This window comes from Adelges cooleyi, unplaced genomic scaffold, assembly GCF_023614345.1.
Source record: "Adelges cooleyi isolate 19-005CV unplaced genomic scaffold, UGA_ACOO_1.1 ACOO_flye_CR_arks_rails_tigmint_CR_PRNA_9, whole genome shotgun sequence".
NCBI lineage: Eukaryota > Metazoa > Arthropoda > Insecta > Hemiptera > Adelgidae > Adelges > Adelges cooleyi.
In genome coordinates, this window is record NW_026096579.1 from 516,230 (window position 1) to 533,033 (window position 16,804).

The 16,804-nt window shown below is 40.0% G+C and overlaps 1 protein-coding gene across 1 annotated transcript; it reads right to left on the reverse strand.

Annotated features, from left to right (window-relative positions):
• Nucleotides 1-121: 121 nt before the first annotated feature.
• LOC126846502 (protein bowel-like) lies at nucleotides 122-16,480 on the reverse strand. Its single transcript, XM_050585935.1, has 3 exons — nucleotides 16,028-16,480; nucleotides 13,322-14,050; nucleotides 122-2,203 (listed from the first exon to the last, which is right to left on the reverse strand). The coding sequence occupies exons 2-3, from the start codon at nucleotides 14,035-14,037 to the stop codon at nucleotides 1,321-1,323; spliced, it is 1,599 nt and encodes a 532-aa protein (XP_050441892.1). The 5' UTR covers nucleotides 14,038-14,050; nucleotides 16,028-16,480; the 3' UTR covers nucleotides 122-1,320.
• Between the last annotated feature and the right edge of the window lie 324 nt (nucleotides 16,481-16,804).

Sequence of the window (16,804 nt, forward strand, 5' to 3'; positions counted from 1 at the left end):
AATAAAACATTCTAAATATTATATTTATCATTAATAGTAATTTTGGAAAAAAAGAAAACTATTTAAACAAAAAAAAAAAAAAAAAAACGATTAAATAAACTCCGTCGGAGTTGTACACGGAAATAATATAATGGAACACCATAATATAATATATAATAATAATAATAATAATATATATATATTATATAAATACAAAAATTGTTTACACTACTCATATATAAAAAAAGAACAATAAAAATAATAAACATATTAAATATTTAAACCATTATCAAAAGAACCTTAACGCATAACAGTCTATAATAAGTTTTTTACAAAATAATAATAATAATGGACATAAGTACGGTTTAAGGCAATAGCAGTACAAAATATAGTAAGATAAAAATTGTACAAAATGTTGTTTTATTACTATTAACCGGTCAAATGTTATGTCATATAGTATACGCCCTTAAATATTATCGTACACAGTAGAAGGCTATTTTAAAATTTTTTTATCGTTTTTGCAATCCACGTTTAACATTGAGATCACTAAACAAAAATTTTGTTACCTCTATCTTTTTTTTTTTACATGTTTAAAATGAAATAAAAATTAATGCTCACGCGTAAAAAAAATGTCAATTTAGCACAATAATACATTTGACATTATGCACGTTAAAATAACGACATTATTTTTTTACTTTAATGTTTAAACACTTAAATAATTAATGTTTTACAAAATATCATTTTAAATTCAGTTCGACAACGTTTCGCATCAGTCAAGTAGATAATATTATGTTGTTTTTATAAAAATTGATTACAACTACACAAGTTTAATAGCTACAAAATACTGAAAAAGGTGTAATGTTGTAACAGTGTGTATTTTAACTTAAAACAACAATAATCAATAATATTTATATAAATACATTGTCTGGTTAAATGTAGAGCAAAATAAAAAGACATATTATACTATTAATGTACACTGTCTCACGAGTCTTTGAGATCTGATCCCAAGGTAGACAATGAAATGCTTTACTGGTACTGCAGTACTACAATAAGAATAATAATAATAATAATAAAACCCCATAAACATATTTACAGCGTTCGCTTTGGCCCACATCAATCAACGGGTGGGCGATGGCGAATTTTGGGATCGCCAAATATATTTGTAAAAAAAAAAAAAAACTACCCTGTACTCGGGACGGACGGTACTGCGCGTTCGGTCATTGGATACCAACAAATAAAACCATTATTAAACTCTACAGAAAAAAATGTAAAAAAACATATAATATAAGTATATTTTTATAAAAATAATATGACACTTTCGTCCCACGTTTTGCCGGCGATCTAACTCATGAGCTCGTCAATGCTGAACCCCTTGCGCTTGGGCGGTTGCCCGTTCCGATGCGGTTGAACGGCGACCGGTTGAGACGGCGGCTGGTACTGCGGTTGGTACGCTGGCGGCGGCACCACGGTGGCCGACGACAGTCTGGGATCGTGCAAATCCCGTCTGACGTGCAACACGGCGGCCGCGTGGTTGGCCTGTTCGCGTTGGTTGGCCGTCGGGCGCATAGTGTACGCCGACGACTCGTCGTGACACTTGGTCTCGTGCACGCCGCGATGCTGGAACAACGATATCTGCCCGCCGCCTTCTTTGTTGTCGGCCTGTCCCTCCGGAGAAGCTTGCGCGGCGGCGGTGCCGGTGGCGGACGAGTTACCGTCCGCGGCGGAACCGCCCGCGGCCACCGCCGTTTCGCCGGCGTCCTCCTCTTCGTCCACGTCCACTTCTTCGTCTTCGTCCTCGTTCTCGCACTCCGGGTTCTGCACCAACATCGAGCACAGCTCGTCGTCGTCGTCTTCGTCTTCGTCGTCGTCGTCGTCGTCATGGTGGTGCGCCGGTTGCGACGACGGCGTGGACGTGGCGGACGACGACGACGTCGGCGCCGGGGCGGGCACGTCGCCCACCGCGTGCGTCAGCGTGTGCCGGCGCAAGTCGCAGTTGCGCCTGAACACTTTGTTGCACGAGTAACATTCGTACGGTTTGTGGTCGGTGTGCGTGAGCAGGTGCGTCTTGAGGTTGCTTCGCTGGTTGAAGCTGCGCTTGCACACCGGACACTTGTGCGGCGACTCTTCCAAGTGGAGGATCTTATGCACGGCCAGCGTGCGGGACTGGCAGAACCCTTTGCCGCATTCCGTGCACTTGAACGGTTTTTCCTTGGAATGGATGTACCTGAAACAACAACAACGACAACTCGTTAGCGCGTTCGTTATACTCTGTATACTTAAGCGAGAGGACCCTAGACAGTGGCATTTTTTACGGGCTCCCGTACGTGAACCGAAGCGTACAAAAGGTGCAACGGACCGTGACGACAACACGGAAAAAAACGAAATCTTTTACCGCACAAACGTGTATCGGGTTTCGTCCCTCATTACACGCAAAGTGTTTGTTTTTCTTTCCTAAAACCGACGAGACAAACAAGGATTGACGTTATTATACAATATTTTTTATAACAACGGGCCCTGCCCAATGTGCGCGCCGCTATCTTTTTCTCTGCATTCGTAATAATAATATTATACACACTACACCGTCCCAGAGTACAATCATCCGGACAACGCGTTGTGCCTACTCGGTGAAATTAGTGTCTCATTTGGTCACGACTTCACGGCCTGCGGGGACTGTCTGGACCGTGGTCGGCCGTACCGCGAGAGACGGAGTGGGGCGGAGGAGGGCAAGGGGGGGGGAACGACCACGACAATGGACAATAGCAATAAGAATAATAACAATAATAATAATAATACAGCGGAGGCGGGCGTCGGTAGCCAACGCCGGGGCGGAATAGTGGGTGTTAAAAAGTAGCGTAAGCCACCTGTCCCGGCAGCGGTGAACCCGACAGAGTATACAGGGTGATTGGTTTTAACGTAGTGCGTTACCTCTGCGCTGATATTACCTCTAAAAATCAAATTCGTGTTGTTTATTTTTATTACAAGAGTTTATTACTATCGAATTTCGGATATTGTAATTTTCAGGAATAAAAAACACCTACTAAAACCAGATGACGTAATCGACTTCGAATAATTACTTTTCAAGTGGTTATTGTCCGCGCAATAACGACGCAATGAGGAGTGAGGTGGAATGATTTTAATTCGCACAGATAATTTACACGCACTCTGGTAAAACGTTTATAACGCGAGAAGTAATTAATCAAAACTGGTTGTTTAGCCGGTTCTCGGTTTAATAAGCTTTGCAAATCCTAGACAGCCAGAATTATTTTTGAAAAGGACGATGATCTTTATTTGAAAAGAAAAAAAAAAATGAAATATTAACAGGGTACTATAAAGCGAAACGTTCTCGTCACGCGTTACATCGATCACCCTGTATACGTATACTAATGCGGCCAGGTAGTCGACGTTGCAGGGGCGGATTAAAGAGTCAAGGGAGACTACGACGCTACTTTTTTTTTCCCCAGTGTCAATCAACAGAGTACAACCCCTCTGATATTGTTGTGATTACGATTATCATCACAATAATAACAACAACAACAAAGCGTTTTTCGAACGAGACTACCGGCCTTTTGGGCCGTCACATTTTAGTGAAATTGATAATATATTTTTAACGAGGGAAAAAATGTAATACTTTTATTATTAATAATAATTAATATTAAAAAAAAAAAAACGGAAACCGACGTTATTATATTATGGACAGTACGCGTCGGCATTCACAGTGTAATAATAAGAACGGATGAACGTTGTTTCATGGTCACATGCGAGGAGTCTGTGCTCTGCGGCCAATATACACTGGAAGCCTTTTTTTATATACCCGATCATCACTCTCTCTGTCGTTCGAAAATTAAATTTTTCTCCTCGTCCAGTAGGCAGGTATAACATTATGTTGTTCTTCCACCTTCTTCCACACTACCACCGCCATACACACACACACACACACACTAGTGTCTGTGTAGCGTGTACCTAAGTATAGTATAGGATGTGTTGCACATACATATACATATACACACACCAACCTCATTCTGTCCAACGGAGGCCAGGTCCCCGCGACGTTGCCAAGTAATCACATTGGATCGCCGCCGCCGCCGCCGCCTCTGGACAGACCGGTTCTGCGCGGTGCACGCCGGGCGGCAAACCGGAGTCTTAATAATAATATATCCGTAGGTAAGTGTGTACATGTTACTGTGTATAGGTATATTGTGTATATTATAATATTATAATAATATATAGGAATACAATATAATAATAATAATAATAATAATGTCTTCATAGAGACAAAAATTATACAAGGGAATTTTATTATATATGTTTTTTGGACAATATAATATACATATATATATATATATATACACATAGGTGTACACCCCACGCTGCGTCAAATATATCACATTATCACACATGAGCGCTAGTAAGTTTTTTATTTTTTTATTTTAATCCGATAAAAAAAAAACTATATAATAATATGCACGGGTAGAGGAGACTTAAACGCAGGTGTAGGACTTACAACAATAAATTATACATAATATTATAATCGGCTCTGTTGCACACGAAAATACCAACAAGTGTCGCTGTTGGCGCGACGGTTTTTTTTATAGTCGGCCGATTAAGAATTACATTATTATATTATCAGAAGACGTCCAAAACTGGTCTTTAGATTTTATTTTTTTTAGAGTATTATTTAAATTCATATTTCCCAGTGGTAGTCTGGCCGCGGCTAATTCTCATCGCAAACTGTGCACTCGATCATTATTACTCGGACAGAAACATACGCCGTTGGACGTTAGTGGTATTAACGTCCAACCATACTGTGATACGGATAATACTAATAATAATAATAATAATACACATTAGATAGGCACTTTAAATCATAATCCACCGAGAGCTATACAGTATACATGTTGCCAGTAGCGACTAATAATTTCCGAACACATTTATTCGGGCACCAAAGCACGGATGATGAACAAAATGGATTTACCGTTTGAGGTCACGTGCGAGTGTGCTAGAAGTATTTTTTTCCTTGTCGACTGTACAGATCAATAGATAAATTCAAATTTCATACGATAGTATGATCACAGACTTTAATATGAAAACATAGCCAACTCGGTCAAAAACAAAGAAAATATTAACAGGACCGATTAGGGACTCGCGATGATATCAGTGTGGCCGCATGAATTATTGTGCACATATTTTACAATAATATTGTATAAATTCCTTATCAACGATAAGATTTAAATGATAACCGACTATATTATCACTCCTGGTCTCCATACAGACTTGACTCGAAAATCGTCCAAGTAACCGCTAATATTTATTCATCTATATGCTCTGAACGCAGATATTACCACCGTTAATTTTCTATCTTCAAAAAAAAAAAATGGTTAGTAGTATTTGCTCCAACAACTCCCCAATGTAAAAAATGCAGGAATTATCTAGTCATATCGTTAGGTTACCCGACACTTCAATAGGCGTTCTCGGTCGGGTCAACGAAATCTATTAAAAATCTGAACGAGCCGGCCGAGTGTTGCGTACTTTACTTGACTGTAAGACGTTCGGATGAGACTTTAGCACCGGATGCGGATTTCATTAATAAAAAATTAAAGATTAAAAAATTGAAGAAAAATAAAATAAAAACCAGTCGGTTACCGATAACCTGTTCGCCGACCGCAGTCCATCCATCGATGCGATACGAATATTTTAATTTATTACCGCGATTTTTTTTAACAACATCAATATAATAATGTTCTCTTTTTACAAAATCGCATTGCCAAAAGTATAGGAATAATATTCCATGATTTTTATCGATTGAACGCGGCAAGAATTTGTGTATTTTATATACATTTTTTGTAATGTTACTATAACAGAGTACACTGCCCGGAGGAACCGGTTGCCGGCTCCTCCGTCGGTACACAAAAGACAAGAGGGAAAAAAATGTACATATCATATAAATATGTATACAAAAAAACCATTAGTGAAAATGCATTATTAACATATACGGTGCATACACATATCCTGTGTATTATTAAATATTACCACGATGGAAAAGAAGCATTAAGAAAGAGCGGTACACAGTAGAATATAATAAAATATTATAATATTTGAACAACCTAAAAGCGTTATAAAAAAAAAAAACCTTTTTCTCTCTTTCCGCGCCAGAGCAAACATATCCATTGAGGGTCGTGACGTGCCGGTTCTCTAATAGCAGGTATATATATATATATTAATAGTATTATATTCATTTAAAATATCATGTCAAGAGTAGGTATTATGCACCGGTTTAATGTATAAGTCAAGCCGCGAATCAAAAACCTATCAAAACCTAAGCTCTATTCAACTCTCGACTTCCTTCCTCGGCCGCGCATAAATTAAAATCGCATACTCGTCGTATACCTATATGTATTATATTATAAAAATAAAATAAATGATCTATTTTCCATTCACTTTACACGCCGCGTCCGACCGACGGCGACGGTCCTCGCCCGATTTGGGTATATTATATTCATATTCATATTATTATTATGTACACAAAACAACACATTCGGTAGCGTGAGTAGACGAAAAAAAAGAAAAAAACCAAACCATACACGTTTTTTGGAATGTTTAAAAAGAACAAGAGGTTCGAGACCGTCATGGTAATTATCGGTAGTCCGGGTTTTACAAAAAAAAAAAAACAATAGACAGCGTTTTTACTGCTCCTCCCGCGTACCCCTAGAGGTCGGGGGAGGGTGAAAATTTGCACTTGTCCCTCCCACCTCAGGTGCCCCGATTAATAAACGAAAATTGATTCGACACCAAGTCCAAAAAAAAAAAAATTTCAAAAACCATTACTATTACAATTAATCGGTTCAAATCCGGTTTTGAGATTCACGGGAGGCCGTGACATCCTGTTTGAATAATATATACATACATTATTATCTGTATATAACATTTACACTAGCCCGTGTACGATATATGTTAATATATATATATATATATAAATATAATATAATATTATAATAAAGCTAGTCCGTATAAATCATAATCTACGCGTGGTTCGACCTCAGAAAACGTATAATACACCCGCGCCAGTTTGATATTAGTAGGTAGGTACTACATAATATTATTATTATTATTATTATTGTGATAAGCCGGTGTACGATTGTTGGCAGGCCAGGTCGGGTCATTAATCAAACCGGGCGCGTCCGTCCAACGGGGTTTATTTTTTATTTATCTATTTTTTTTTTTTTTTTTTTAATTATTAATGTCACGAGGTATGGAGGCGCGCAAAAGAGCTGCCCCCGGTCGGCCGACTATTTTGACGGTTATCTTTCGACTCGACAGACCCGCAACAACGAATAACGATTAACGTCGACTTACGTCCAAGACACGAGGAGTCTATCTATATACTGACCAGAGTGAATTTTCGATATGCCTTGCGCCCCCCCCCCCCGTCCCTTTCACCGGGTAAAAATATGGCGAACAGCGCTCGTTATTGAAAAAAAATCGACTGTTTACACTAAGAGATTTAGCCGTTGTTACCTAACCTACAGCGTCCCCAGGCCCGGAGCTGTCCACCATGCTGGATACCTTGACGAAAACGGATTTAAAAGGATAATGGTAATAATGATAATACACTCGGATCTATCTGCCATCCCGAAATTACGCCACTGTAGTCGCGGTCCATTGAACAAAAAAATAATCCTCAACGGTAACACCAAAATATATATTATACATCACGAAGGCGGTAAGAAAGAGTTTAATAAAATATAATAATATATATATATGAAAAATGGCACTCGGCGACACGTTTCCATAATAGAAGAAAAGTGCTTTTTAAGGAAAAAATCCACGTTTTTGTACGGATCGGGTCGAGTGAATACCACCTACTACCTACCTAAGTGTATTATTGTTGTCTTCGCTATCCTAAACACGGGCAACGGGCTTTGTCCGGCCAGTGCGGGTACGGGTCTTCTAGAAATCGACTCGACATGATCGCCAGTCACCGCCACATGCTGGCAGAAACATTACGAGGTATATATACATATATATATTAACAAAAAAATATATGTACAAGAAGAGAAGGGAAGAGGAATAAAGACGGATGGCACATGAATGGTGAAGCGACACCACACACTGTCACATTCGTGTATACGGCCCCGCTGTCGTTGGAAACATAAATATGCCCATTGTAAACGCTGCGGGTCCGGTCAAATGCTTCTGGCAGAGCCTTTGAACCCGACACTACACACGGGGGTCGTAAATGGTTTATGAAAAACTACTTGAACGCGTCACGCGATGACCGATGGCTATTATGACCACAGCCGATCGGATTCGGGTGTATGTATTCATTTATTGTATTATGTACAAGACCCGTCGATTGCCATATCCGTCCCGCAATGACAACGCAAGCGAATAAATGTCGAAGACGAAAATATATATTTATATATAAAAGAAAAATCAATTTTTGAAACATCCACATTAGTAGTCTAAGACATTAATGTTTTAGACTACCGAAGAAAAACATAAACACGAACTTTAATAATCTCGTGTCAGCGTGACCAAAAAATTAAATAAAATGATGCATTAAAATCAAAAATCGGTATTTGAAAATCTATTGTTTAACCGCGAAGTGCACCATAAGGTTTTGTTTGACTTGCGCTACGAGTGAACGCACACGAGATGTCGCAACTCCAAAACAAACGCACTCAACCCGACACCGGACTAGCAACGATAGTTCACACTAAACGTCCTAATCGATAATTACTCGTCTCGTGTAAGCATAGGTGTTACTACTTTGGGCAGTAGGCACGGTGGTCTGACACACACACTAATTATATACCTACACTCTTCACAAACCTACCAGCGCGCGGTCCATAGCCCACATTGACTTCACAGCAGCCAAGTACCGCGGTCTAGCCCACGCAGCTATCGGGTAAAACCTCCAAACAGTTTACCGCGGTCTAACCAGAACTTACTTTGCAAGAATAACCGCTAAAAATTTGTTGCATCCTCCGGATCTAAATCCAAAGAGAATGTAGAGCAGCGGGCTAAGTGACAATGAAATTATTATTATTATTTTTTTTTTTTATAAACGACACTGTATGGCAAAAACATACGGTTGTTCTTTTGGTAACTCCTTCGAGATCGCGCCTCTGGGCACTGTTTTTATCAAGTCTTTGCTCGTTGAACCCGACGTCGATAAAAAAAAAAAAATATTCTATATCCTTGGTGTTTTTTTTTTTTTTAATTCAAATACAACACAGCACAATGGTGCACACGACGTTTGCGGATACCGCCGTGTATCACGACCGCAAACCCCCGGGTATCGTGTTCGCCGGTGTATTATGCTATATGCCCGATAGTGTTATTGCATATATACGATTAAGAATACGGCTCTGTTGTGTACCACAGAAGAGAGTACGGTATACACCGCACATGTGTCACCGCATCACGAACGTCTGGAACAACAACGGTGTATTTAAAAAGAGAACGAAACAAAAAACCAAAAAAAAAAAAAAAACCGTGAGCTTCAAGAAATTATCATCCGCCTGTGCTCAGAAGTCCGAGAGCATATAATATTATAATACACGACATGGCTGTTGTATATATTGTGTGTGTGTGATGTATAAAGTATATAGGTACATATATCCATGCCCAAGGTCCGAATAGAAGGAGATGCACGCAAACCGCGACCGCACGAAATGGCTGCCGTGCGCACAGGAGTTTTATCACGTTCTCTCGATTTCAAAATTCAGATGTAACGATATACGGACATACCTACACTATACCTGGTTGTAAAGCGAGTATAACACTTTACCGTACAGAGGAGCCGTTCCCCAGAACACCGACCTATGCATTCCGCGTTGTTTCGACAAAAGTTACACCGGAGTTCAGTTTGACCGAAGTCACAAAAAAAAAAAAAGAAATAGGTAAACAGTATAAAAATTACGATTCCGCTTCCGCAGTTACCTTGCGATAATAAGTACGATAATTATTTAAGACGGTATTATCTTAAAACGCGGTGACAAGTGACGTTAAACGATAACACACACACACACATACAAGTAGTGTCACCACAATTATTAACCGATTACCGTACGAAAAGGTTTTTGTTCCCCAAAGTGGCTGCACTGAAAATCGCAACAGTTGTCTTTGTGTATACCATACTGAGAAGTCTGGAATGGCCGGCAGGAATTAGGTAATGTACAATATTTGTCGCACACGTTGAACCGCCAAATTAATAATTAAAAATACGTTTTTTCACTAAGAACGAGAGTGGAAGGGAAGGGATGGCGATAAGAGGAAATCGACAATTCCCGGATAGCTGATAAGAGATTATTGATAAGCTACAAGTTAGTTGATAAGAGTCGATGCGCGTCCGCCCCCCCCCCTCCTGAATGTTTCAAACAAAATATTATTGTCTTGGAAGTTCATGCAGTTCAATGCTCCAAAAATAGCTAGATAAGCTACGAGTTTCAATTGCGTTTTAAATAATTGTTTTGCATATATAAGCATATTTAAATTTTTATGCATTTTTTTTTATATTTTCAACCTATTTTGCATGTTTTAACATTTTTTTTATTTATCTATCTAGTACTAATAATATAATGGCAATATAACTTGTGACAGAGCTGATAAAAAAATGAATAATATACTTTTGCCTTGCCCCGAAGAGAGGACAACACTGGCCAGATCCAACACGCCTATGCTCTGACGTCGATATATAATAATATTAATAATAATCATATTATTATTATTATTGTTGCCTGTGCACAAAGATTACACGGACTTTTTTTAGTGCGTTCAACCCGACACGCCGCGCCGGTTGCATTATTATTATTATTATTTTTTTTATAATACTTTTTAACCAAAGCGTAGCTGCGACGTCTCTCGGAGCAGCCATACACAATTCATGTATATTTTATGTGTCGTGTAGAGAGAGCTTATAATGTTATGTGCGTTTCGTATCCGTATAATAATAATAATCATAATAATAATAATAATATACATAATTATGGTAATATTAATTTACGACGACAACCGCAGCGGCGTTTCTGTGTACCTATATACCTAAACCTACCATGCACGCCTTACCCGTGGACCTTCCTTCAAGTATAATAATATAATATTGGTATACGTATGGGCCCCATGCTGGCGCGACACTCCTTCGCGGGTAAGTACTTCTCCCACCCCCCTCGCGCCCCTCGTCGTGGTAGTTGATTTATTTTATTTTATGTTTACCGATTTTTCATTTATCGCCGACTCGTTCTCAATAGTGTTATAATTTCTATCCCCTTTATCTATGAATATTATTACTCCGTAGATATAACATAACGTCATATTATTCATCATATTTTATAAATTGAGATAAAAAAAAAAAAAAAATGTTTATTTGAAATTTTAATTACGGTCATTTTTTTTTTTGCACCGGTCAACGACGACGGCGGTAGAGTAGAGATATTATATATATATATATATTTAAATATATACCAGACTGGTCCGGTGGAAAAAAAATTACCGTTAATGGGACGTTATTTATTTATTTAATTCGGTTGAGGAGACGATAAATTTGCAAAGTTCAGGAGTCCCATTTGCCGCCGCTGATGTATTATTCATAATTATTTATGTAGGTAGGTATGTAGCACCGGCGTGTGTATGTGTGTGTACTTACCGTCAAACTTATAAGCAACCGGCTATGATGATAAACGATCGGACGCAGAGACTGAATTAAAACAGTGTGGCCGGCCAACTCTCGTCGATTATTGCTATGCGCGTACCAAAGCCGTTTTCCATCATCGTTATCGTTTGTAATCTGCATTTTTATTGCCGGTATGAGGTAATTACTCTTCTTTAATAACGCAAATAAAACAAACAAAAAAAACGTCCCCTCAAAGTATTAGAAAGATAATGTATGTAATGTATTCACAGCGGACGTCTTACGCAAAACGTATTAGAAATATTACCGCGAGTCGTTGGGCCCTGGGCCCTAGCCCTAAAAGTAACGTCCGTTTGTACGGAAAGATGCGGATTGCGATGATGTAGTGTGAGGGTCGGCTGGGCTGACCGTAAGAAGCGTAACGCGTATTACAATGTACTGTATTTGTATGTTATGAAGCATTGTAATGTATTCGCTTATTTACAGCCGAGGGGCCGGATTAAGCCGCGGGCAAATGTAGTTTTATTATTTATTAAGAAAAACAAAAATAATTGAAACTACTAGCCTACCATACTATTGTATAGGTACATATGGCAACCGTCGACTGTCGCCACGGCCGTTTTTTTTTTTAATATAAAATTCTCTTTGGCGATTTACATTTTTTTACATTAAGCCGCCACCGCCGCATTCCGTCTCGTATACAAAACCAGATCATCGCTGCTCCTCTTCTCTCCACCCTCGCCGACGGATCCACCGCACCACCCACCGTATTTATTCTCCCGACTGGCGCATCTAATGCATAATGTATGATTATAGAAATAAAAAAAAATAAAATATCGTTCACCATACTTAATACGTATGTTGTGTCTGGGCTCTCCAATTAAAACCTGGAAGAACCACTCGACCGGACGGGTAAGTAAAAGAAAAACCGACAGACGACAAGTGGACTGGCGAATGGTTCAACGCGCGTGTGCTTTACACAACAGCGAATGCGCACTGTTCAATTATCGGTTCTACAACGAGTGTTTATTATTAGTTTAATTAAAAACATAATGAGTTTGGATATGGCTGCGTTTGAAATATACAGCGTGTGACCGCCGAGGAAAATACATTTTTTTTTAAATATCGCGTCGTTAGCTGCGGTTCGCGGGTTCGTTTCGAAACGTTTTTGTCGAGTGATTTTAGATTTATCGATTCGTGCGACTCCTATAGCACGCTTAACACGGCCTAAAGCGGGACGACAAGAGGATCTCAACGCGAGATTGGTCTGAAGAGTCTTCGTCGTTCACCGGCGACAGTGAAAATCTACTTAATCACGGTCATTTTTTTAAATGTGCCGCACGGAATGCCCATTAATCGCAATGACGAGAATATATTACTCGTTTAACGGCTTTAGGGCGATGGAAAAATCGCATTTATTTTATTGAACGCCGACGGGGGCAAGGCCTAATCGCAGACACCTCCTCTCTCTGTCTTTGTTACTTTTTATAAATATCTATGATTTTTGTCGTCGGTTTTGCCCTTGGCACACACACACACACACATATACATTTGCCAAGACAAAACCGTGTGTCGTCGGTTTACGAGGACAATAGAAATCTGATTATTATACAATATAAATTGTGTATGAATATCGTTATGTACGGTGTGTGTCTTGAAGATTGCCAGAAGAGGTCTATTGACAAAAAAAATTGTATTTCAATAATATCTTACTTGTGATCGCGTAAATGGTCTTGTCTGCGGAACGCTTTTTTACAGATGTCGCAAGAGTACGGTCTCTCGTCCGTGTGCGTCCGCTCGTGGATGAGCAGATTATAGCTCTTGGTGAACTGCCGGTTGCAAAACCGGCATATGAACTGCTTTTTGGGCCGCGACGCACGCCCGATGCCCGCGCCGCCGACGGCGGAGGTCCGCGGTCTGGCGGCCGCGTTAACGCCGCCGCCGCCGCCGTAGGGTGTCGGCGGTGCCGCGGCGGCGCCGGGTCCGGCGAACAGCGACTGAGGCTGACCGCCGCCGTACTGGGGGTTCAACAGGAACGGGTGCGGAGCGTAGCCGCGCTGGTGCATGACGGCCTGCAGCACCTTGTTCTTGTCCAGCGCCATCGCCATGAGCTCGTTCTGCTGGTGCAGCAGGGACGACGCGGCGGACGGCTTGTGCTTGGGCACGTACATGCCGGGCGCCGGTTGTTGTTGTTGTTGTTGTTGCTGTTGCATGGAGATGTGATGTTGCAGCGCTTTGTGTTTGTCGGCCATCATGGACGCGGCGAAAAAGTCCGAAGACGGTGCCGGTAGCGCCGGTATGGACGGGTGCCCGTAAAACGAGCCGCTGGACGGCATGACCGGCACGAATGCCGAGCCCACGCCTGGCTTTACGCCTTCGCCGCCGACAGAGGCAGACTTTCCACCGGCACCGCTACTTCCGCTCGACATAACGTACAATCACCTGTAAACAAAAACGACACCGGTTGAACAACAAGAACGACATAAGCGTTATTTTGGGCCGTTATACGTGCAAGTATCAAGTGTTAAATCGTTAATAGCCGAGCAAACTCACAATTCAATTGTTTTTGTACTTGGATTTTATGGAAAATCTCCATTTATTTATTATAGTTATTTTTTTTATTGTGTAAATGACCGTCAAGTTTGTTATTTTCCATGAGAGCTCCCCCCCCCTACCCATTTTCAGACTAATTTTCAGACATTCAATCAATAATTGTACTAGTGTTTATACAAACCCAAATTGTTTGGCTTGGAATAATTCTTATTTATTTTAAAACTCAATAAAGAACAAAAAATCGTGAGATATACGCCACCTATAGGAATTTGTATTGTAATATTAATACATCATTTATTATGTATTATATACAATATAATAATAATAATAATAGTTATAAAACCGTGTTCCATAACTGGCGCGGGCACAATGTCAGTGTTGTTGCTGTTGTTGTTGTTACTTGTTACAGAAAAAGGGATTAAGAAGGATGAAAAGGTCAAAAGTAAATTCAAAAAGAGGGAAACGCGTCCCGTTTGTGTGTACACAAATCCACTGCACAAGAAAGGATGAACCGCATACAACAGACTATTGTCACATTAGCTTGTCCGGATTGGCGTCAGGTGCGAATCGACGTTTTTCAAAATATATAATAAATACTTCATATTATTATTATATTAATTAAGTAGAAAAATCATTATTACACTATTAATATACCCAATAATATTATGGCAATTATATTATCCATTGGCTTTGGCCATCGTTATTGTCACATTACACACGGCTATTTGGATTTTGTACAGTCAATTAGTTGAAAGTTTCCAAAACGGAAATAACCGGACGGCTACCGATACTGAGATTCTCTATAAATACAACAACAATATTTCATACTAATAGTATATTTTACCTCGCTCCGTTACCCAGATAGCTGGTAGGTAACTACTGCAGCATTGTAATACACGGGCTACCATATTTTTTTTTTTTGCTGATAAACGAAAAAACGACACCCGTTTCTCAGAGATAATATTATAGCACCACACACAATGTGACACAAAACCATAACGGGCCGTAAAAACCGAATATTACTTCTACTGCAATATTAGTGATGGGAAACTGAAAATCTGGATTTTCACAAACCAAAAAAAAAACGCTATTTAAGCCACTTGAAAATCGTATACCTGTGTATTAAATATTTTCACAACATAACGGTGAGTACCCAAGTAAAATATGTTTAATGAAAATTAAAAAATAAAACATAACGCCAAAAAGATAAGTTGATTTTGGATTATACGAACGCTATTAATTTAGTTGAGCGTTTTTTCATCAAAACATTTTACTCGGGTACAATAATTATACAATTGTTAAGTGGCTTCAATAGCCACTGTTTCGGATTGCCATCACTAATTAATACCAATCCTGTATAAATATGTATAGTAATACTTTCAGAGGCGGTTTTGAGACAATTTACAGCTGCTACTTTACCAGAAATCTAGTTAACGATAACAATTATTCCCATTGCGATAAAAAAAACCTTTATGACAACACCGGTGGCGAACACTAGACGTGCAACGAAGGGGCGGAGAGGGTTGTTAATTACCACCCTTTTTTGGTCGGGTTTAATGTATAATATGTGCCACTGGACAACGCCTCGGCCCAGAGAAAGCAACAGGTGCGTTCACTACTGGTTTTAAAATAAAAAATTTAAAAAAACCCAAACCTCCGAAGCCCGTTGGAAAACAAATTTTTAAACAAAAAGATTTTGAAAACTGATTTTTAACGACTAAGTCGGCTATTTTTCTCGTTAAAAACGGTTTAAAATGGTTTTTTATTTTTATTTTAACACAACGACCTCGGACGATATGGTCGAACAAGTCCGAGTAAGTACCACTTGTGACTATGGCAAAAAATCTGTACTCAAGTTTTACTCACACTGGACGACGCCGCCGGGTTAGGTGGAAGGCCAGCCGAACGGAGATGATGTCACCAAACAAACAGGGGAACTTTTTATGAACAACACGCACAAACATACACACGCGATTTCACGCACACGCGATACGGGAAACGTACTGTTCAAGTCATAGTAAACCGACGTGCAAAATGTTACAATACAATATATCAATACTGGTATTGGCCGTACGTTGAAAAATTCCCGCGAGGAATGTGGACGCGACACACGGCGGCGGCCGCTGTAACGTAGTTATAAGTATGGCGAGTATTGTCTACATACACACACACACACACACAAACACATACAGGTAGTACGGAGCAACACAGAGCGAACGATCACGACGTCGGCGGGACGACTCGACGGTAATAACAAAACGAAAAACAGGTATCTTCGGAGAGTTCAGCCTCTGCTGCTCGATCTGGTCTCGGCCGACTCTGGGACGCGGGTGGGGGCCGGCGGGCCGTCCGAGTGGGAGTCGGTGTCGGTGCCCTTCGCGCCGACCGGTATGTTAAATGATGGTAGCGCGGCCTGTTGCGGGTTTCGGGTACTATATAGAAATACACTACCGTACCTGACTCGGGCTACCTGTACGTGCCACCTGCGCTGGTCCGTGGATGAGGAGGAGGAGGAGGAATAAAACACCGTAAGAACCATAATAGTATACATGTACAATATACATATTTATTATTATTATTATTATTGTAGAATCCACGCACCGGCGGTCGAGAGAGAAGCGGTTGCGTTCGAGTGGTAGGAGA

Excerpts from the sequence above, each read along its gene's own strand:
- LOC126846502 (XM_050585935.1), bottom strand. The coding sequence starts at position 14,037 with ATGTCGAGCGGAAGTAGCGGTGCCGGTGGAAAGTCTGCCTCTGTCGGC. Across the intron at positions 2,204-13,321 it reads GACCATTTACGCGATCACAA|GTACATCCATTCCAAGGAAA; the intron begins GTAAGATATTAT and ends TTGTTGTTTCAG.